Source organism: Thermobia domestica, chromosome 18 (assembly GCF_964235325.1).
Source record: "Thermobia domestica chromosome 18, izTheDome1.hap1.1, whole genome shotgun sequence".
In the NCBI taxonomy this organism is placed as follows: Eukaryota; Metazoa; Arthropoda; class Insecta; order Zygentoma; family Lepismatidae; genus Thermobia; species Thermobia domestica.
In genome coordinates, this window is record NC_137471.1 from 15,290,564 (window position 1) to 15,315,829 (window position 25,266).

The following is a 25,266-nucleotide window of genomic DNA, read 5'->3' on the forward strand; positions in this document are numbered from 1 at the left end:
CCTAGATTTTAGGGGCAAATTTTGGAAAAAAAAATCCCTTTTTATTTCTATTATTTCCTTCTTGTTGGCTACATTCAAACAAACGTACCAGTGTCTAATAGCCTCATCCTTAGACTGCACAGCGCACCATAAAAAGTTTCACTAGAATAATTAGGGGAAGTACAGTTGAGGTTTATAATAAACCATGTTTTGGAAATGGTAAGAAAATGGTGAATTTCTGAGGTAGAATGATTTTTTTAAATTTCATGCTTACTTTGTTATATATCGCCACGATACTTGTAGGATATATTCTTGGAGTACTGCGTTTATTTTCAGATAGTTTTCGTCTGTCTGATGGCCGCGTTTCCAGCGAAAACAATTAATTCCCACTATTAGGTGAAAAATTCGGAAAATTTCCATTTTCCCCTCTATTATTATCCTCTTACTGGCTACATTGAAACAAACGTACCACTACCTGAAAGCTTTCTCTTTGCCCTACAAAACGCACTATAAAAAGTTTCAATAGGATAATTAGAGAAGCGGTAGGCCTGGCATATTTCATTTTTGCTTCTGAGGCGTAAAAAGTGTCAAAATTTCATGTGTATGACAGAATTTTTTTTCTCACCTCTTTGAATGGAAGCCAGCGACTTCAGGATTTCACTGTACCTTGTGAACACACCAAAGATTTGTTTAGGTGACTGAACCCATATAGCAGCAATGGTGCTAGATATAAAAAATTTTGAAATTCGGTTAGGGAATTTTTTGTAAATTTTCACCCCTGCATTTCCCTCAATTTCCCACCCGCTGGCAACACTGCAATGCAACTTACACCAAAAAATAGCTACATCCATTTTCTAAAATATAAGGACTTAACTATATCAATCGAATGAATAGTTTTTGAGCAATAAGTCTAACTGGAAATGTAGGAAAACGCCAAAAATGACCTGGGGCCGAAAGGAATAATCACACAATTTTGCTCGTATAGGTACAAAGAAACAAACGATTTGTAAGTTACGAGGGCTTCGATTCAAGTTCTGTTGATTATTTCAATAATCTGCAACATAAATCAATAAATAATAGTTGCCAGAAAAAAAAACAGACATTTGAAAAAAACATGAAAAAGAACGGTTTTTTATTGAAAAAAAACTTCACAGAAAAAAAACTTTTTTTTACAACACTATTCGTGACATACGTCTGACGAAAGGTCATCATATCTGCGACCCGAAAGACGTGGTAACTAAGCCAGACACGATAGACCCATGACTCAGACAACTCAGAGATCACGGAACTCCGTGAATCATGCATAATTCTAACAGTGGACCATTCCAATTTGGAGAATTCAATTGCTGAAAATGATTGCTAGCAGTGGATTCAGCACCAAAAGGAACAGAGAAATAGAGGGTGTTTAGAAGCAGAACGTATATGGGGTGGGAGATAAGTGAGGGGAAAAGAGCGAAAATAAACATAGAAAATGTCTAGAAATGCCATATTAATTTTTAAACAATTTGAGGGATTAAGGTCAAATGTTGGATATGAGGAAAACATGTAAAACTCCACTGAATAGGCGTAATGTGAATCATGGTGGAGATATGAAAAGCCGCCATGTTCGAATTAACGCAAGAAGAATATACGGGAAAGGGGGTCACGTGGCAAAGATTGCTCTTAATGCACACCGTCTATTGATATAAATAGTGGCCAACGCAGTTTGAGACCTCTGTAATAAGAGGCGTTTCACGCTATGGCAATGTAGCAATACTGTCGTAAAGGTGAGGTGAATGAGAAACAACTACAAATGTGAATCAGGCCACTTTTCAGCCAATAAACGTCCCGATCTACCTAATATTCGTTCATATGCTGGTTAAAGTAAAAATATGAGCAAGGACAACCTGAAAGAGTTCATGACTGACGTTTTCTGGCCTTCTGTAGAGCAGATGAAACTGCTGCTCCTCGTTGATTGATGGAGAACCAATAAAGATAAAGAGTTGGTGCAGACACCGGATAATGTTGGACTTATCCGACTCCTTATCCCTGATGATTGCACGTCGCTCATACAACCCTTGGATGTGTTCTTCTTCCGTACGTATACGAATTTCATAAAATATATAACAGATGCCGTTTTTCTGTAATCTGACTTCAAAATATGACAACGGGACAACTTCATTAACTTGCAATCACTCATCCATTTCCAGTTTACAGCACCAATTTATGATTAGATATGCTTTCTACAAAACTGGATATTTCCAAACAGCACATGGCGCATTCATGGCACCTGTCGACTAACTAATTAACTAACTCTATGGCCTATGGAACCCGGAGGTTCAATGCCGCGTTCACAAAAGCTCTCCACTGACTTCTATCCTTAACTAACTGCATCCAGTTTCTACTTTGTATTCCAATCTCTGCGAGATCCATCTTAATATTGTCCTCCCATCTGCGCCTAGGTCTTCCTAATGGTCGTTTTCCGATTGGTCTTCCAGTCAAGACTTTGAAAGCGTTTCTACTTTCTTCCATTCTAGCTACATGACCCGCGCCCACCTGAGCGCCTCCTAGACTTGACGACCCTAACAATGTTGGGTAAACCATATAAATTATGTAGTTCCTCGTTATGAAGTTTTCGCCATTCCCTATTCCCGTTCCTCTTGGGTCCGAATATTCGTCTCAGGATCTTGTTCTCAAATAATTTCAATCTATGTTCTTCCCTCAGAGTAAGTGACTATGTTTCGCAACCATACAGAACAACAGGCATGATTATCGTTTTGTATATTTTAAGCTTCAAATTCCTCGACCTGTCGACTAATGCTTCAATTTTAATACCGGAGACAGCTGTGAAGAGCCCGATTGTCCATTTTTGTTCGTTTTTCAGATGTGTCCACTGTTGTCTCCATTTTTGTATCCACACAATCATTAATGCCCATAACAGTTGCTACTAAACAGAGGTCTCAAATGTATTGGTCACTATTGATTTCAATAGACGGTGTGCGTCAAGAGCCATATGTCATACGACCCCTTTCCCGTACATTCTTCTTGCGCTTATTTTAACATGGCGGCTTTTCCGATCTCCACCATGATTCACATTACGCCTATTCAGTGGAACTACAGATTTTCTTATATCCAACATTAGACCTCAATCCCTCCAGTCATTTCAAAATTAACATGGCATTTCTAGACATTTTCTACGTTCTATCTTCGTGCTTTGCTTTCATTTATCTCCCACCCTGTATACAGTCTGGCAATAAACACCCTCTTTTTCTCTGTTTCTTTTGGTCCTGAATCCAGTGCTAGCAATAATTTTCAGCAATTGAATTGACCAAATCAGAATGGTTCCTTCTAAGAAGCATAATTCCTTTTCTCTTTCTTTGTTTTTACTAGGGATGGGCACGATTCGAGCTAAAACTCGGTTCGACTCGAATTCGATTCGAATTCGACTCGAGTTTCGAGTCGAGTCAAAGGTAATTTTCTCGAGTAAAGTTCCGAGTCGAGTCACTGTTTTTGAGGTCGAGTTTGAGAAATGGCTCGCTCGTTCATCTCGTTTTAACTCGTTTTGAAATCATTGCCTGATTAGACTGGAAAGCGAAAGCCGTGAGAAATGTAAGCAGCAATGTGGAATACTTCTGCTGTTGCTCACAATAGGGGACACCGGTCTCATCCCGTCTCGTCTCGATAACGAGACAACGTTAGATTTCCATAACGAGACAACCTCAAATGTCGTGAGCACCAATATAAGAATATATTGTAATTCTTACCATCAAGGCAGAGACCTGCAAGTGCGAATTTTTGAGCCCAAGCAGAAGCGCAACCCGGGTAGTGATGTCAACCGGCTCACTTCTGTTTAACTGAGCGAACAACTCGAGCTGGCTCGGTTGAGATGAGTCACTGACTCGTCTCAGGTAACTCATTGGCTCTAGCCAGCTCCGTTGAAAGGAGTCCATCGGCTTGGTTCGACTTGGCTCAATAATAATAATAATAATAATAATAATAATAATAATAATAATAATAATAATAATAATAATAATAATAATAATAATAATAATAATAATAAAAAGAAGAAGAAGAAGAAGAAGAAGAAGTTGTAGTAGTGGTAGTAGTATTAATAGTAGGTCTAGTAATATCATTGATAATTATACTTGAAAAGAGTACTTGAAACTACACACAGGATTTAGCTCGATTTGGCTCGTTTCTTGCTCGACTCGACTCGGAACTCGATCCAAATTTGAGTTAAGTTGGAGGGAACTTTTCGAGCTGAGTTCTCGAGTCGAGCTCAAAGATGTCTGTTTCGAGTCGAGTCGAGTTTCAAACAGAACTCGCTCGTGCCCATCCCTAGTTTTCACTAAGGCTAGCCGCATACGAGTACAGGATATCTAAAGCGCAGATAGTGTGGCAAAAGAGGATGCGGAGAGAGGAGGAGAGAGACATGAGTGTATTAGAAAGTGTTTCATTCACAGCAATGGAAAGTCTTTTGTCTAGCAGGTGTTTGAGTGCGAATTACTCATAGTACTTGCACCTAGGCTCAGCTTTCAGCTCCTCTGGTCTATGTGCGGCCGACCTAAATCTATTATTTTGTTTCTCTTCTGAGAACATATGTGAGCAAATTTGGATTCACTTTAGAATTAGAATATACCTTTTTACAACTGTTGACAAACGTCGTGATTATATTCTCGTCGTCACCGTAAGAAATACAGATTTTATTGCTGCCAGGATTGAATTATACACTTTAAACTATAACTTCGCATCTTAACGAGATCAGTTTTGCAAGATGACATATTTCGTACAACTACATAAAAAATCATGATTAAGAAATAATGACACGAGAAGATTCGAGCTCGAGTGGCAAAGGTAGCTCAGTGGTAGAAGTTTCATCTTGTGCGTGTGGGGTCTCTAGTTAGGTCCAGCTCACGTTAAATGAATTTGTGGTGGTGGACAAACACAGTGTGTAAGTTTTTCTTTTTTTTTTTTTTAGATCCTCTCGTTTCGTACCACTTTCATTATTGTACTATTTCTCTTATTAGACTATCATCATCAGCTTTTCAGGTATGCTCTGTGAGAGAATAAAAGTGAGACGTTAAACTCTAAAACAAACTTCCTGTTTCATTTCTTATCCTCTCAGAGGAAGAATTGTAATAGGAAACGAGAATGGTTCTTTGCGTGTGGATTGAATGTCACAAGAATAGATTCCATCTCCGAACGTATCCACATATTCCAACCGAAATGGTAGAGCATGGAGATTCAGTACTTAAACCGGAAGAGATAGGTCTACCTCTTCCGGTTCAAATACTTTACCTTCATGGTTTAGAAGTTTCACAATGTGAAATGCAACTCAATTGTTTGATATGAAGTCAGCGTCCTTGGGCGTCATTCCATACTAGCCTTCGCACAAAAATAAAAAAAAAGTAGAGCGTAGCGCAACGGAAGTAATGCAAAAATCAGCTATAACCACTATACCTGTTACTGCAAACTAAAGTGCAAGATTTTGCGTTGCATTGACACAAACCGATTCGGAATGGGGACCCAAAAGAGTAAGTTAAATCTTTCCTTATTCTTCTGTCGATACCGAAAGTTACAGCTTTCCATTTTGCGGTTTCAATATTATATCTATGTTTAACGAAATTCATGTAATGTATATTGAACGCTAAGGATTGATTGTATGATATGATAATTGATTTTCGTCTGCTGATACACGTTAAAACTTAAATTACCGTATATTATAAAAATGAAAGTGTCTACGTTTGTGACTTAATAACTCTTGAAGCACCCAATCGATCTTGATCAAATTTTCAACGTAGATGAGGTTCGAGCCTGGGATGGTTTCTATCATTTCACTTTGACATACAACTTAAGGAAAAAGAAAGGAGGAGATATACTGTATTAAAACAATCGAAAAAGCCCGATATTAGTGCCGAACCCATAGTTTTGGGGGTCACTAAGATGAATAGTGACACTTCCGATGCAGTTTAAATCCAAATACAGCCCTTTTTTATGTCCAAAATGAAACGTACTCTCCCCGTGCGAAGAATGGATACCGGCGCCTTTCTTAAGTTACGAATTACGATATTGCAAATGATCCTAAAGGCTCGGTGAATTGTGTGTAAAACCGTTGCAGGTAAAGGTACGCATTATCTACTGCCCATCTTCAGGGAGTAATTGAGTTATTTGTCCATTCCTGGTAACTATGACAGTGTAAATATACAAATAACTCTCCTGAGTATTGATGAATTTGGCTTGTGTCACCTAGAACTTCCTGTATCCTTGACTTCCACATAAATCATTTATGGTTATAAGAAACATTATACATACAGTATATTTGTATAAGCATACAAAAAGCATGTAGTGCCAATCCAAAATGTCAAAATAATTATACTTTCTTCACTTAAGTGTCTGCGGTATCAAAATGACTCTGCAGACTTCAATTCAACTTCTTTTTGTTTTCTAGCTTGAGGCGAAATTCTACCAAGGACGTCAACATAACGTTACAAGACAATTACCAGTGTTTCTCATGAAGGAGATTCTCGTTAGTTTCTGATCAAGTGGTCAAGTGTTCTGTCCATATAAATCTTGTCTTCCGCACTCTACAAGTACTTTGTATACAAGAATTGTGTAAAGCAATGGAGGAACAAATATTTGTGTCGCCTCTGAAGCTGAGGGAACCCACTCCAGAAATTTCAATCATTGACTACCTGTTTGAGAAAATGAGCAAACACTTGGACAGAACTAAGAATGACCCGTGGGTGGTGAGTACTTATTTCTTCTTCTGTAGTTACGTAATCATCTGTTGTTTTACTTCGAGGCCAATGTATCCGTAAGTAGTAGATTTAAAGTCTCAGGTGTTCGTCTTCGGTTGACGAGGCGTAAAGCATAAGGGGTTCGAATTCTAGTATATAGCATGGACAATTTTTAACTGTTCTCTATGTTTTTGTGCTGGTGTCCTTGCCGTACTGTATCAGTGGCGTATTTAGAATTTCAATAAAGGAGGTTCAAGGACCCAATTTCGTATATTTTCAGGACAAGTGTGATTTTTGTATCTAAATGTTAATTTTAGTATAATACCTTGCTCAGGTATAATACCTTGTAGGGGAGGTTAAATCCCTAAATCCCCCTTCCGGAAGCCTCTGTACTAGATTAAGTAGAAATCTAAATATGATATTCAACTTACTAACTAACTCACTCTATGGCCTATGGAACCCGGAGGTTCAATGCCGCGTTCACAAAAGCTCTCCACTGACTTCTATCCTTAGCTAGCTACATCCAGTTTCTACTTTGTATTCCAATCTCTGCGAGATCCATTTTAATATTGTCCTCCCATCTGCGCCTAGGTCTTCCTAATGGTCGTTTTCCGATTGGTCTTCCAGTCAAGACTTTGAAAACGTTTCTACTTTCTTCCATCCTTGCTACATGACCCGCCCATCTAAGCCTCCTAGACTTGACGACCCTAACAATGCTGGGTAAACCGTATAAATTATATAGTTCCTCGTTATGAAGTTTCCCCCATTCCCGTTCCTCTTGGTTCCGAATATTCGTCTCAGGATCTTGTTCTCAAATACTTTCAGTCTATGTTCTTCCCTCAGATTAAGTGACCATGTTTCGCAACCATGCAGAACAACAGGCATGATTATCGTTTTGTATATTTTAAGCTTCAAATTCCTCAACAGAATTCGCGACGACAAGAGATTTTGAATCGAATAGTAACACGAATTCCCTGCTTTTAGTCGACATTTAATTTCTCCGTGAATATGATATTCAAAGAACACAGAAACAACCATCCAAGTCGGAGGGATTTCTTAAGTGGCTAACGGGTGTGCCTTCTGTGTACAAGGTCCAGGCTTGAGACCATCAATTGTACTGCAATACTGTAGATTTCACTTTTAACTTTAGCTCTTAATATATTTTACGCACTATGTTCATGCCTTGTTAACTACAGAACACCAAAGACTGACAAAAGTGAACTCGTGACCTGAGATCGTACCAGGGACCCTTCGCACTAGAGACGAAACCTATACCGCTGAGCCACAATGTCACCTTTTATTTACATCATCATCTGATGTATTTTGGGGCTAATGTATTACACATATAAATTTAGAACATTCTACCCTAGCCTAAAGGCTGGAGATTGTGCTTTTGGTCCGGGAAGTAACGAGTTCGAACTAGCACTCACGCTGGTCTATACTTTTTTGTCTTATCTTAGTGTTAGGAATCACCTCCCAAACGTTGTCGGTGTTGTTTTCAAACACCCTGTATATTATAAATAAATTGAAATTCATCATAATATGGCCAATGACAAACATTTTATTATTTTACATAGTAAAGGTCGGATCCACCGGTATTGTAACAGAGCTGTGTTTGGGTGCCGCGGTGGCTCAGTGGTAGAGCGTTCACCTCTGGTGTTAGGGGTCCCGGGTTCGATCCCAGCCCCCGCCAAGTGAACTTTGTGGAGGACAAACACCGTGTGCGTGGGTTTTCTCGGGGTTCTCCCGTTTCCTCCCACTTTCTTCATTCCACCATTTCATTCATTACTCATCATCACCGTCTCCTTTAGCCTAACCGGCATAACTGTGGGACGTAAAACTCACAGATTTCATTTCATTTCAGAGCGGTGCTTGAGCGATTGACCGTAGAAATTCAAACTCCGATTGATGATAATTTCACAGCCTTGTTTTATTACAAGTGTAAACTTTTTAGTCAGTGGACAAGAGGGCGTGGATCATAGGTCAGAGTTGATGACGATGGGTTTTGGTGAATGCTGGGTTATAGTGGGTCGTAGTGTCACAATTGATCTCAGCGACCGTGAAAATTATGAATTTGACACTAAGATCGGTCATTTCCTACTATTTTTACATGTCCCAGTAACCTCCTCTGAGACTCTCCCGGTTCGAATTTAAAAAAAAGAAAACGCTTTGTCTTGGTCTGAGGCTTGGATCAAGGTACCCGTGACCAAAATTTGGTAACTCTCGGTCTACTCGTCTGGTTCCCAGGCTGCACACAGACAGACAAACAAGCTCTTTATTTTATGAGTGGAAATGCACTGGAAAACAAACCATACGAAATAGAAGGTACATCCTTCGGTAATTGTACCTGGGAGGTACATTATGTAATGTTTGATGCTGTAGGAGATACACTGATGTTTGTTAAGTAAGAGCAAAATGGGCATAATACCCCATCGTCCGGGCAAAACGCCCACATACGTAGGGTAATATGCCCACCCACATAACACCAAACTATATAAGGCGAAAATTCATAGCATTTTAAAAACACGTTAGCACAGGTGTTCTCACACTACAAGAAATTATATTGCGGTATATTATCGTACAAGTTATAAAAATCTATCTTATAAAGCATTAAGTTACAGATCCTGATCTTTGAAAATACAGAATAGTAAAACAGATATTAATTGAAAATTCGATATGGAAAATCTTTGTTTAGTTTCAGTCTAATTATGAAATATAAGTGTCTTGATATAAGTAAAATATAAGGATTGCACAACAAAATATTAATAACATGAAACAGTCTTAGTGGAGTATTACGCTAACTCCAAATGGAAAATATGATAAAAACAAATATATATGACACTCATTGAAGGAAAAGAACTGAATTTACATGCTTCTACTTTTCTGGGACAGTGAGTGGTGTCTCCAGTTTTCTTTCGCCAAGTTCTAATGCCAGGTTATTAGGAAGCCTGAGTTTGGTTATTTGGCGAAAGCGACCGTTTTATCGCATGCAAAAAAAAAAAAAAAAAAAAAAAAAACTTCTCGATGACAATGCACCGTGTCATTGACCTCTCCTCACACTTAAATTTCTGTGTAGAATCTATATGGTTCTCACTTGCACAACTAGTTCTATCTTCTTGAAAATGAAGATATAGCTTGAGTGTTGCTGTTTTGACACCACTTCGATGATCCACTCCAAATTGCAGATGCAAATTGACTTAGAGCAAGTATTCCAGAATTAGTACAAACACTAGGAGTGCTGTAATGCTTTGCGTGAAAACAATTTTGAAAGTAATAATGTGTCAACGTAGATAAATAAAGTATTTTCTTCTGAATATAATAAACTTCGAAACTTTCTGATACTCTGGTTCTAAGAGTATATAATGAGTGGAAAAATTTGATATCTGTATTTCTTCACTTAGAATACCAGCGTGAAGAATAATATATTACAGAGTTCCAGTTGGCAAATAGCCTACGTGTTCATAACAATAGTATTCTGATAAATAAAATACATAATTACCTGGTTTTTTTTTTTTTTTGGTTACATCATTCTATGAAGTGTTGATTTTCTATTTTTTAATGATTTTTAGATTTCCAAGCTATGTTATACATAAGTACATATTTGGAAATCGTGTACATACTTCATGAAGCCACATTTAACAATGAATACACTTGATCCACTAACATGCAGACTTAGGTCCAGTAAGTTTATAATAATGTCCATCAGAGATTCCGCAGATTCCGCAATAGTCATCTTCATCTGTATCAGATAAGTCAATACGGTTGGCCTGATTTTCGCCTGAAGCACTTAAATTTTTCCGAATAATTTGGAATGCATAGTTTGTTTTGACTTTTTGGACCTATTTGGATCGCCTACGTTCTTTTTCTTCTTCTTAGGAAGAAAGTAAGTAGCTGTACTAGATGTTGCTGATCTCTGTCGAGAGCGAAATTCACGTCCAGGTAGAATCATCGCTCGTAGCCTTCGCTTGGAAGTAGAAGCTGGTACAACAGGTACCTGTGTAATGTCTTCAAATCTCCGTATTGTTTGTATTCTCATGTTGAACTCCATTCGCTTGTGAGGATTCTAGGTTTACTACGGCATCACGCTCCACACTGAAAGTGGATGGCACATTTGACGTTGTGGAAGAGGGTAGGCCTGAACTTGACAAGTTGGTAAAAGAGGAAGGAACATTAGACGTTAAGGGAGAGGGTAGCTCTGGACTTTACAAGTTGGAATTAGAACTACTGGAACTACAGTGACACTATTCTCAAAACCTGCTCTGGAATTATATCAGTATTGAAAGAGAATATTGCATAGGCACGGATTCCAGCCGCTCCGTTTCCTACTATCGCTGCTTTCGACCATGCTTGATTACTTAATTCTCCAAATTACAAGCGTGTGAGTTTGTGACCAGGATTTGCTTTGATTCAATGTGAACATACTGCATTGAAAATGTATTTTGAGAAGTTACAAAAATGCACGATCAATAGTTGCAGATAATGGATTTGGTGACTTGGGAGACATAACAAAATTATGTCATTGGCTGCAGCATAATCAAGCATTTTACTATTACTGAAACGGCAAGTGTGTCCGTGGGGCGAAACGCTCACCGGCCATTCACCCGGTCACCAAGTGGGCAGATCACCCCGATGTCCAACACGATAGTTTCAGTTCAATAAACTTCCAACACTGCGTGGAATGCTGGCAAACCACTATTGCATCAGAACAGCAGAACCCTACTTTGTGCAACGCACATGCATTGGATTTCCCAATGCACCAATATAATCATTCTTTTTCCATAAGTCTGAAACGTTCGAAAAACATTCAAAGTAAAAATTATGTATTTACCACATTGAAATCAACCTGTACGCCTTCAATTTCTTTACACAATGTCGTTTGGTGTCACCTTCGTCTTCCATAGCATTGCGCCTTCACAAAATAGTATCAATGTTGTTACTTCATATCCCCTTCCTTGTTATTTTGGGAGGTGGGCATTTTCCCCCACTGGGCTTTTCACCCCTGCTTACTCATATTATATTATACTAGATAGATTATTTGTCACTGTGGCGTTTCCCAAGACTCGATTTTGGTGTTGTTTGCCACAGCATTTGTCTATTGTTCTTGCTTATTTCTCTTAATTGTGAAGATTTATACAATATGGACTCAAAACTAAGACTTTCCAGATATTATATAAAAATCAAATCCATTATACATATTTATAAACAAAATATATATATTTATAGATAGATAGATAGATAGATGTATATATATGGTGTTTCAAAACGACATCGACAACGTTTAGGAGATGATCGCTGACACCAAGATAAGACAAAAAGTATACACTAACCTGGGTGCACAAATGCTTCCTTTCGGAGTTAGAGGCTGCATGAAAAAATTAACTTAATACTGAAATACTATGGGACCTACCCTAGTCGGGTCAAGACTTCACTTAAGAACTAGTATATGCTCTATCCAAATATCCAAGTTTCAGAGTCTTGCGGTACTTCCGTAACAGTTTTTGTAGAGGTAGTTGGTGAGTACTTCAAATTATATGTCCTTAGCCAAACTCACTCTATAAAAATTGTTGCATGAGTACCTTAGGATTCTGAAGCATTGATTTTTGGATAGGGCACATATTAGTTCCTAAGTGAAGGTTTGACCCGAGTACGGTAGGTACCATAGTTTTGTCGCTGTGGAGCTTAAAATTTTAGTTTTTCATGTTTTCGGCAGCCTATAACTCCGAAAGGAAGCATTTGTGCACCCAGGTTGGTCTATACTTTTTGTCTTATCTTGGTGTCAGGAATCATTTCCCAAACTTTGTCGGTGTTGTTTTGAAACACCCTGTATACAAACGGATCCAAGCACGTTATTGGATTACTCTACTCTAGGCTGTTAAAATCACAGTTAAATTTATTGAAGTTGAGTTCAAACATTCGAGACAATTATTTGCGTTCTTAGAAACCTACTAAATGCGTTCCAAATAGTTATTACGTACCCAGTTACGTGTGTTTGGATGTGTAGCCATCGTTGAGTGTAGACATATCATAAAGACCGCTCATAAAAGTGGGGAATTCCGGCAACTGTTGGGGTCCTGGATCGTCGGAAAGGGTTCTGGTAAAAATTATATTTTCTTTATTTTTTAAAAAATAACTTTCTTACAGATTAAGTTAAACGAAATTAGATTTAAATGTATGGATTTAACAATCTTTTAAACACATTAGGTGAGAAGAATGAAGCAGGCCCGCATCCAGGTGGGTCTAGGGGGGCGGGGACTCCTAAATTTTTGCTCCCCCCCTAAAATTTTCACGGTAGGCTTGAAAATCAAGTATAATACGATGATAAACTATAATATGGTTGGATCGCCCCCCCTAACTTCAGCCGAGCCCCTCCCTACATTTTTGGGCTGGCTACGGGCCTGGAATAAAGTTTAGTTAATCTAAAGTTAATACAATAATATAGCGACTTTCGTATTGGTACTTTGTTATTTTCAAGCCCACAAAGATTATTACAAATACAAAGTATTATTGAAATACAGTGGTGGGCAGTGTTTTTCCCCCCATAGCCTTTCTGAAACTAACTGAGACAATAAAACCTATAGTAGAAAAATTACCAGGAGTAATGAAAGGTTTATGAAAATACAAAAGCAATGCAGTTTGTGTCGTGATGGGATAGCAGAAGTAAATGGGTAGATTATATTTCTCCGCGTACCAATAGGGTGGTTGTGCCAATCTTCGACCACCCCCTAGTTGCCGACCACTTTTCACTTTACAACCATGTATTAGGCTTATTTTCCGATATAAAAAAAAGCATGCTTTTCCGTTATAATTGATTTGCAGCTTATTCTGAACCAATCATAAAGATACTGTCAAAATATATTCCACATACATTAGGCAATAGCCAATCAAATGTATGCCTACGGAAGACGCACTGAGTTTTCGACAACTTTAATCTGTTGCAAATGGGAACGACAGTGCCCTGTTTTTCATACTTTTCCATAGATTCATCGCACCAGGTAAGAAATGCATATATTATTCTGTTGCATGGAACTGTCGACCACATTTTAGTAATTAAATTTTAGTGATAACTGTAAGGTTTGAGGAATAAATTGCTAAAATTTAGTGGTCGGACAATGTCTTATGAAATATTCTTTGTTAAGTAGTGTTCGACCACAGAGTGGTCGAGCACTGAAAAATTGTAGAAATTTCAATAACGATTAACTTTCGATTCATCTGCATGAAAGAGTTCCTAGTTACCAATTCTGAAGTTATAATGGAATACAAAAAACATTTACTAGTGTTCGACCGCTACTTTTCGTGATACATCTGTACTGGCGATTATTATTGTTTTTTCAATGTCCGACCATGACTCGCGTTTGTATTTTCTTGCAGAATTTCTTGATTCAAGCATTAATTCAGTGATCCATTTACATTTGTATAATAATCTGCTGAGTCTTACCGTTAGTACGTAAATATTCACCGAATGGCCGTGGCTCAGTGGTAATGGTGAAGATTCAATCCATTGAGGGTTCGAAACCCTCTCAAGAGCAAGGACATTTTTAATTGTCCTCGATATTTCTGTGTTCGTGTCTCTGTCATGATTGGATTACCTCAAATTGGCGTGAGGAGCATTCAGGCTCAATGTCTCGTTTGAGACGAACTTAAAAAAATGGTAAAGTGTTGGCTTAGCATTCGGAAGGTCCTCGGTTCGATCCCAGCGGTCGACCATCCTGACTGAGTCTTTCGGGTTTTTCCTCAGTCACACCAAGCAAATGCTGGGATGGTACCTAGAAAATAAGCCCAGGTCGTCTATCTTCCAACATCCTCTCCCCCACACTATCCCGGCCGGAACCGTAGATGCCTAAAGGCCATAAAATAAATTCAAATTCAAGTAAACTGAATATTCATGCAGTTTCCCAACATTTTCATGGAAAATTAACGGCGCTGTTAGGGTATGACATTTCATTTGAGTAATAAATGTATTATATTTGGTCTAATTCGTTTAAAACTGAACTACACTATTCTCGCTTCGTCGTGGAACTGCATTCAAATATTGTTGGCGGAATAGCTATTATCAGCTTACGTCTGGAATACATCTGTTTTCCTTGCATGTCCTTAAGAATTTTTGTTTCTTTCAGAGATAATGAGTGAGTAGGCCTAAGCTTAAACTGCCAGCTTATTCAAACGAAGATCTACAAAAAGCTCTAGAGGCTTGTCGCAAAAAAAAAAAAAAAAAAAAAAAAAAAAAAAGCGCTCCATACGAAAGGCATCAGTAATCTATGGAATTCCTCGGGTAACGCTGATGGATAAATTTCATGATCACAGTCCCAAAGAGCGAAAAATGGGTCCAGAACTATTCCTAACAGAGCAAGAAGAAGAGGGATTAGCAAACTGGCTCCTTAATATGAGTAAAAGGGCTTTCTACAGAAGAAACACGATCTTCTGAACAGTGTTAAAAAATTGTCGATTCAGAAAAATGTAAAACACCATTCAAAGACAATCGAGCTGGTGTAACCTGGTATTACACTTACTTGAGAAGACACCCACAAATCGTGTCCCGAAACTTTGAACAAGGCGCGATACGCTGTAACCGAGGGAAACATTCGCTTGTGATTTTAGGACCTTGAGAAATACTTGAAAGAAACGGGACAATCTGATATTCTAAATGATTCTGAGCGAATTAATGCTGATGAATCCAGCTTTCAACTGTGTCCCAAATCAGGAAAGGCGTTGGGGTCCAAAGCGGGGATACGAGGTGAAGGGCAACGAGAAAGAAACATTAATACTGCTTTGCACTTTTTCCGCAGAAGAAGAAATTGTATCTCCGATGGTCGTATACCTGTATTAAGAAATCTTCCAAAGAACGTCATCAGTGGAGTTTCTTCATAGATTTTCATAGGCAGGTCAGGTCAGATAGCGGCTGGATGCGAAGTGAAACACTCTACGAATGGATAGCAAACCGCTTTCTAAAATGGGTGGAGGATGATCTCTCTATTAAAAAAACAGTCCTTCTGCTAATCGACAGCCACAAGACTCACTTAGCAATGAAAGTCAGCGAATTTTATTCCAGCCATGCTATAGTACTCTATTGCCTTCCACCAAAAAGCATACATATTCTTCAACCCTGCGATGTATCAGTGTTCAAATCGTTAAAAATGTTCAAATCCTTAAAAAGTGAATGAAAGAAGACAGTTCGAGAGTTCTACATGGAAACTGAGTAAAATGTTACATGTGTTACTTTTGCATCACTAATTAAAAAAGTGATACACAAAGTAGCAACAAACACAATTAGTAATTAAAAACGTATTTAGAAGATGGGATTTATACCCCTTCAACTCAGAGAAGACAAAGGCTGTTTGATGCTGCATTTCACTGAACCTTAAATGAATTTGGTGGTTCCTTTCTTGACAAAACTATCACAAAATTACTTATTCTCAGCGACTATTGTGCGCAACTGCGAAGCGATACCTGAAAAACTAATGATGTAACATCTACAGATGCTATTAGTTTGGTAAAATTATGCTTTAGCCTTCATACTGCAATTAAAAGCACATTAACCGAGTAATGGTCGATGACTAAACAGTAGGCGGTCGAACATTAACGAAAAGTGGTCGAAAACTAAAAGAAATCAGTCATTGGTGTTTCTCCGACTAATATTACATAAATTGTATAAGTTATCTCAGTTTTGGATAAAACATAGATACAATATAGCAACACATATAGGAACACATATGAGCTAGTTGCATCCTCCTAAGTTGTTCCACTCAGTGAACAGCGATTAAGGACCTTACGAAAATGAGTTAGGTGGTCGAGGACTGGCACATTTACCCTATCTCTTGAATATTTTGAAGGTGTAACATGCTTGGCTTCTAGTGAATTCTATAAATTCAACGGAGGCCAGCACACGGATTATTAATAGATATCGTGGGAAGTATAATACTAATTTTAAAGCAACAATTTTATTAACATGAAAAAGTATATGCTTTTTTATACACGTTAAACAAGTAGTGAAAATGTAACGAAGAACAACAAGTAATATAAATATGCAATATCGAAATAGTAATTTAAATAAGGTCCCCTTTATATTATCTAAACCATAAATTTCGTGAAGACTCAAGACTAATAACAAGTTTAATAATTTTAAATGTGAGCACAAATGATTAGTTTGCATAAGGCCTCGAGGCAGGTTAAATTTAGAAGGTTAATATTGACCAAAAATATATATATCCATGAGACCTTAATATGCCGGGATGATACCTAAATACTTCCTTTTCCATTTACACATAATCTAAATAAAATTGAAGAATTACATTTTTATAGATTAAATCCGTTAATAGAAGTATATCATTTATGTCTATACTCCTTACCTGCGAAATCCAAAGTGAGGGAAATTCGTCACGGCCAGGCTTAGTTCCCGACCTGGTACCGAAATTGCCCACCAGATGGTAGCTCACTTCAGACATAGGCCTGTCAATTATAGATTATCTCTCCCTCTATGTAGTTTTCATCCTTTGCGCTCTTACATATGTTCTTATACAAAATGCATACAAAAATACATTTATTGGGACTATTACGTTACAAAGGGAAATTTTAGACCATATAAATATAAGAATTTAAATACTACAGTCGAAAGATGATTCATTTGATACTGAAATGGATAATATTTTTTTAAAAAAAACTTAAGATTATCATAGATAAGGATGTACGAGGTACATGGTCTGAATCAATAGTTATTTCAGATTTCCAAACGGGGGAAGTGGAGGGGGAAAGAGATAGTTCATCAACATAACAGTTTCGCCTTTTTTTAATTAACAGAACATATGTATATTAGTATACAATTTATTAACAGGATATATGTTTCTAAACTCAAGGGTCAACTTATCCTCCGCAAATGGCGCTCCTTATCCGAATACTTAAGCAGAGCTAAAAAAAATCTAACACGGAATTCACGCATTTTCTTCTCTTTTTTCTTTTCTTTTCTTTTTTTCTTTTCTTTTCTTTTCTTTTCCTTTTTCTTTTCTTTTTTCTTTTCTTTTCTTTTTATTTTTTTAAGCTGGAAAGGAAAATTCTCTTCGATCAACCTGATAACTGTGGAACATCTGAAATACTTCCAGAAGAAACTGAAAAGGAAAATTTTCATGTACAGGGTGTTTCAAAACATTAGCGAAACGTTTGGGAGGTGATTCCTGACACCAAGATAAGACAAAAAGTATAAACCAACCTGCGTGCACAAATGCTTCCTTTCGAAGTTATAGGTTGCCGAAAACATGAAAAATGAACTTTAAAGGTTCATAGTTCCAAAACTATGAGACCTACAGTAGTCAGGTCAAGACTTCACTGAGGAACTAATATGTGCGCTATCCAAAACCACATGTTTCAGAATCCTAAGGTACTCACGCAACATTTTTTATAAAGGCAGCTTGGTTACGGGCATATATAATAGTTTGGATACTCATCAACTACCTCTATAAAAATTGTTGTGGGAGTACCGCAAGATTCTGAAACTTGGATATCTGGATAGGGCACTAGTAGAGCAGTGCCTTCCCGGTCGCGTTCAATCCCTTGTCCTTCTACAGTCACCAATCTCGATTAATCGAGACTCGGAAAATCGGTACTCCACTGTAATATTATTCTTTACAGTAAGCCACTACCAGTTGAAGACTATTGGGCCAATACGCACACTTCCAGCGTTTGTAGTAAAGTAAATACATACAAGGAAAATGTCAAATGCACGTTTTCTTCTGTAGATGCGTCGCAACATGTTTTTGCATGTTCGTGATGTCTTCTTTGGTTAATTACTTAGCGTGGGAATACTTACAAATATACAAAATAGTTGGTAACAGTCAAAAGGAGTTAAATTTCTAGAAATTGAGTGAGTGACTAGTACTTCTGTCCAAGGTTGTATATACAGTGCGAGGCATCCAAAAGTACCACCTGAAATACAGAAGAAACGCTAGCGATATACAGGTTGCAGCAAAAAAGAATATATATTGAAAAAGAATATATATATATATATATATATATATATATATATATATATATATATATATATATATATATATATTGAAAAAGAATATATAAAATCATAACATGATTTAATATAAACAAATGGAGCGAGATAATTTAGTGTGGTGGCTTATATATCTATTTTATGTGATTTTTAAATTTTTATGTGATTAAGGCATAGCATAATTCTGATTTAATCTTCTTGTATATTACAGACTGACGTCGTACATGAAACCAAAGTTCTATTCTCTGAAGTGCAACCATTGACGAAGAAGGTTGCCAGTGCTCTTACGCGAAGAGGTTTCAAAAAAGGAGAACTTTTATATTTTGTCACAAACGAAATGGCCCTGTTGGATCTTTTCATCCTTGGAGCTTGGAGATGTAACGGTGCTGTGAAAGGAGGAGGTCCAACCAATGGAGAAGGTAGTGTAAAAAATGATTACTTATTATTATTTCATTATTACAGGGTGGCTTCAAATCTGGAAGCAATCCAAATACTACGAGAGCTAACGATGTTATATATATTTAAAAAAAATCAATCTTTAGGGGTGTAGCCATGGGGGCCATCTGGGGCACACACCCCAAATGATTTCCTGAACCCCCCCAAATGACCAGCTTTTAAAACGCCATCGTAAGATTACCTCGTTTCAGTCATTTAAAAACAAACAAATGAACTTTGAAAAATATTTTTTCTCTGTGTGTGTTTGTTACAGCAGATTACAGTTTACTGTGATTTATATTTGACAGTTTGAAGACAAACGTTTCAACAAGGTACTATAAATACTGCTACAAAACAATGCCACTAAACTAATTTGTAAGTACATTATATTTTTTATATGCTGTAAAGTATTTTTTTTAAATATTTTTTTTATCAGATGGAAAGTATGGTGAAAAAACAACCAGTTTTTATTCAGTTTTCCCTTTGGATTTTATTCGCTTGTTTTTCTACTTGGTGTAAAGCAGGAAGTGAGATATAGCTGTTAATAAAATAATTATGGTGTTTTTTAGTCAGGAATAATAAACAAATATTTTTGTCAGGAAATTTTAAAGAAATTAAATGAAATTTCAAGGAAAATCAGTCTTATGTAGATAGATTCTGTGTACAAGGGCTTAAATTAAAATAAGTTTTGCACAAAGGTATAACATTTGATCCGGAGCAGTAGTTCTTGGTTAAGCATAATAAAACCTACCTATAGCACGGCCAACAAGAGATGGTCTCTGACGTTTCTTACCACATGCAGTGGGACATTGCAGCCCCTACTTTGATACCAGTGTTACCAACCACGATCACTCTGTCTTATACCATTGCCACTACAGTTGCACCGAAAAAAAAACTTGACACGCGAGTAGTGGCAATGTCACTGCGAGCTCTCAGAGACGTTCTCTTACTGGACGCACTATAGTACATAATATTTATTGAGAAAAAAGCTAAAACCTACCTAGTACATAATATTTATTGAGAAAAAAGCTAAAAAGGGCAGTTTTTTTAGCTTTTCTAACGGAAATAAAAAGAAATTTCGCTTGTTCTCAGGCCTCAAAATTTTTGGTTTTGTACATTGTGGTTCCCCCGCTCAAAAACAATGGGCCCCTCCTAGATAAACCTGCTGCCTATACCCCTGTCAATCGTTCATTTATATGTCCCACGATTACGCCCTATAGCAGGGGATGCCAAGCTTTTATGGCTAACAGCACATTTTACTAAACAGTCACGTCATCATGAGAGACTTGTTTGATTCTTTCATTAATAACTAGCGTCAGTTATCAGCTTCACTTTGTTAAAGTAAGAAAAATTGTGATATATATTCCGCTAGTCAGTCACTTTTTACTATTACTGAAGCGCCCTCTGTTATCGATCATTTTCTATCATTTTTATATCTCTCCCCATTCCCTTTCCGCAAGTTGTGGGACTGAATTTGAATTTAAACGGCATCGGAAGAGTGTCTGTTTATCTCAGCGACTCCGAAAACTATGAATTCGACACTAATATCGGTCATTTTCGATTATTTTTTTACATATCTTCCACTCCTCTAAGTTACGGAGCTGAATTTGGATTTAAACAGCATCAGAAGTGCCACTGTTCAACTCAGCGATCCCGAAAACTATGGATTCGACTCAGGCCGGTAGCCAGCTCAAAAATGTTGGGGGACGGCAGAAGTTAGGGGGGCCCGATACAACCATATAATTGTTCATCACCATATTATAGTTCATTTGCAAGCTTACCGTTAAAATTTTAGGAGGCTAAAAATTTAGGGCGGGCCTGGCCCCCCTTAGATCCCCGTGGATACGGACCTGATTCGATACTATTATCGGCCATTTTCGATCCTTTTTATATGTCTTCTCCACTTCCAAGTAGCACCGTCAAAGTAAAATGATAGAAGTCATCCCAGGCCTAAATCTCATCTATGTTGAAAATTTGATCGAGATCGGTCAGAAGATTTACAAACATAATCACTTATATATTTAGTGCCGGATCCAGGATATGATCAAGGGAGGGGCTAAACTATAGTTTGCAGAATTATCCAGTATAAAGCAGGATTGAAAAAATTAAATGAAATCTTTGAGTTTTACGTCCCACGGTTATGCTGGTTAGGCTAAAGGAGACAGTGATGATGAGTAATGAATGAAATGGTGGAATGAAGAAAGTGGGAGGAAACGGGAGAACTCCGGGAAATCCCACGCACACGGTGTTTGTCCACCAAAGCAGAATTGAAGTCCATTTTATCCAGTGTATACCCGAGCGTCAAGGGGGGCTATAGCCCCCTTGGATGCGCGCCTATAGTAGTGTAAGACTATGCTTCTATAAAATAGTTATTTTGTATTCTACTGAATATTATTGCAACTGCTAAAGGCGTTGACTGGTACAGTCTGTTTCAATATTGATTTTAACTTATTAAATACTTCATGATTTTTAAATTCTAAAATTTCGCAACAGAACCTATGGGACTGCGCGACACATCAGTTGGGAACCACTGCTACATAGATTAAAGAAGACAGATATATATTAACAAAAGTCAAAGTTTATGAAACAATTAGTGGGAAGAAATCGGGAGAACTCCAAGAAAAGCTACGGACACAATATTGCCCATCACAAATTCATGTGGACTGGGATCGAACCAGGGATCTAGAACTCCTTCGTGGCTAAGCGGTTAGCGTACGTGCCTTTGGCGTGGGAGACCTGGCTTCGATTCCCGGCGGGAGTTCATGTGGTTCGGATTCCACGTTAATTAGTAAGTCCACGTTTCATACAACCTCGCTGCTGAACGGGACGTTAAGCTCAATATCACCTCACCTCGAACCAGGGATCTATTGAACCAGAGATACAATTCCTATATAGTGCATATTAAATCTCCATAATTTCTTTTGCAATAATGTCTCAAAATCTGTTCTTGAAATATGAATGTATGCTCAACTTTCAGAAAACTAACAAGGAAGGGTCACGCAGTGGCTCCGCTAAGATCCGAACGAGACAATTGTATTTGCATTTGATATGTTATAACTAGATGAATACCAAAGTTATACGTGCCACCGGGCGGAATATCGTGAGTTACAACATATTTTGTAATGTAAGAAATACAAAAAATTACCTGGCAGAATAGTTTGAACCAAGTCATTTGTTCGGAAACGGTTGGGTAAGTGGAAAACTCGGTCAACACGTATCCCATCATTTTCAACGACAAATTTTTTGAGGTAAAAAACTTTGTCCCAGGGTCCCCCGCAGGGTCCCAGACGGGGTCCAACTCAAAATTTTCAAATGGCAAGGGGGGTTAAGTAGCACATCATTTGAAAGCTGTTGTAAAATGAAAGAAAATGCAGTAAGTCTCAATTCTCTACAGCAACCCTGTGCAAAATGGCGACGGGTCAAAGTGTAAACAAAAACTTAATTGAAAAGTCCATGGTCACCCATATAAATCGGAAACGGTGAGACAAATGTGAAAATAGGAAACGAAGTGTGGCATTATTTTCAAAGTACAACGATTTAAGTGAAAACGTCTTGTCCCAGGGTCCCCACATGGTCCCAGGTGGGGTCCAACTAAAAAGTTTCAAATGGCAAGAGGGGTAGCATATCGTTTGAAAACTCTTGTTAAGTGAAAGGAGATGGAGCACGTCTCGACTTTCTACGACAACCCTGTCCATAATTGCGGGGGGGTCAAAATGTAAACAAAAGCTTAATTGAAAATCTATTGTCACCTTGAATGCAAGATGACCGCTTAAAACCTATATCGAAAGGATAGCATACAAAACTGCTGAAGCTAGTAAAACCAAATTTGGCATTAATGTTGATTAGTAGGTGACGAAAATATGCGAAATGTTAAAAAAAACGCGACATCTTGAGTTCAAAATGCCGCACTATGTATCGAACGCATGTCCAGCTCACACCACTGATGCTGGAGAAGCGAAATGTGATATTTACGTTTATGGTTAATAGTAGATATCCACAAAATATCAAAGAATATAATCTCTAATCCAATATGGCTGCCAGTGTGAAAAATGAGTTTGTATATAAATATGTTATTTTCTGGAATACTGTGACCAAACCAACGAAGTTTGACGCAACTAGATGTACTGAAATGACTTACATATGGATTGGTAATAATCGTCAATCTTGCAAATGATTTTTGTGTGTGTATATATATATATATATTTGGTATTGCTTGAAGTATTGCGATCAAACCAACGAATGACATATAAATGTAACCATCGCGAATACGTTACAATAGAGACCCCAACCTACTGGTACAGCAAGTCCTTTATGCATGAACTACGTATGACAAAATTAGAAAAATACCCGAAAGTATTCAACTTTTGTTTAACAGTATGAGTAGGAAGTCAGAGTTGTGTGTTCATCGCATATTCGTTATATTCAAGTAAATGACGTTGAGAGAACCGTGACGAACGTTCATTAAGAACAAAACATATATGTGTTGTTACCGAATGAAACAATAGTTGAAGTGAATCGAAATTCAATTGTTCTTTAGTTTTCCTATTGTTTCTAAATACATAATAGAGAAAAATAGAGATTTAGTTTTGTACTGTTATGAATGACATAGGTTTTAAGCGGCCAGCTTGGGTTCAAGGCGGCCATAGTTTTTCAATTAAGCTTTTGTTTATATTTTGACCCGCCGCAATTTTGCACAGGAGTGTCGTAGAGAGTCGAGACTTGTTGCATTTTCTTTCATTTTACAACAGCTTTCAAATGATGTGCTACTTAACCCCTCTTGCTATTTGAAAATTTTGAGTTGGACCCCGTCTGGGACCTGCGAGGACCCTGGAGCAGACTTTTTTTTATCCAAAAAAGCGTGCCCTTGAAAATGATGGGATACGTATTGTCCGAGTTTTCCATTTACCCAACCGTTTCCGAACAAATGTCTCGATTCAAACTATTCTGCCAGCTTTGTAGCTTTTATATTACAAAATATGTTGTAACTCACGACATTCCGCCCGGTGGCACGTATAACTTTGGGATTCGTCTAGTTATAACATATCAAATGCAAACACAATTGTCTCGTTCGGATCTCAGCGGAGCCACTGCGTGACCCTTCCTTGTAAGATGTATAGACTTGTTTGATACAGAGAAGTTAAGATGTTCACTGAAGTGATCTGACGGATTACGAACTTCGTAACCTGTGACCCGCAAGACCAGCTGTAGAATGAAGTATTGTACAAGGAAACTTGAATGTTGTTTAAGCTTGGTACAGAAATTATTGAGAAGTTATTTTAATGGTTCAGTCAATCTTCTCTTGTCTAGACAGCTGATGACAACAGGGTGCTTCGAAAGTACTACATGATATATTTACAATATCTGATGTACCATCTTTCACAATATATTATCACAATTCTGTACTTCTTTAATAGAACATTGCTCAATCACACTACTCTATGAGAATGTTCAAAGAAGTTCAGCAATTATGTGAAATGTTCTTTCAGTGTAGCAACCAATATACGTTGCTTACGCCAATAGATTTTTCTTCTTGTGTTTATTAATAAGTTCTATAGTTTACGCAGTGAAAATAAATTCAAATTTTCGGATGTACAAGACATGCCCCATTTTTGAAATTTTTTTGTATGTTGGCAAAATATTTCCTTTATACATTTTTACACACATTTCGGGTAAATTTAGTTACAAACTTACCGTTTCTACTATCACTTAAAATTGTATTACTTAAACAAGTGCTTGTCATGAAAGCTCAAGTGAATGAAGGTATGCATTCATCCTGTTTATGTCCCTTTTTAACATTGAGGCTATTATGTGGACTTATTGTTTAAAGTGATTAATCGAAATTGAGACGATGATCAGCATGAAGCACTTAGTATTCAATTAGTAGCAAGTGGCCCCGTGTAGCGTAGTCTCTGACGCTCTCGCCTTTTGGTGCAAGCAGTCCTGGGTTTGATTCCTTGTAGGGACACACTCAGTCGAGAAAGTGTAACAGCTTTTTCAGGACAGTCATCTTAAGTGACTTTCTCCTGTGTTTACCTCATTCACATCAGGCAAATGGCGGGATGCTATCTAACATAACGGCTCCAGGAAGCTTCCTTCCTTCCTTCCTTCCTTTCTTCCTTCCCAATTCCCTAGGCGGTGTGATCACCGAGG

At 37.7% G+C, this 25,266-nt stretch overlaps 1 protein-coding gene across 1 annotated transcript in view; it reads left to right on the forward strand.

Annotated features, from left to right (window-relative positions):
• The window catches only part of LOC145675761 (uncharacterized), a 63,355-nt gene that overhangs the window by 7,795 nt on the left and 30,294 nt on the right, over nt 1-25,266 (forward strand). The window contains exons 2-3 of the mRNA XM_081746417.1: nt 6,407-6,704; nt 18,893-19,100. Coding sequence (XP_081602543.1) covers nt 6,579-6,704; nt 18,893-19,100 — 334 coding nt within the window. The 5' untranslated portion in view covers nt 6,407-6,578. The remainder of the gene's footprint in view (nt 1-6,406; nt 6,705-18,892; nt 19,101-25,266) is intronic.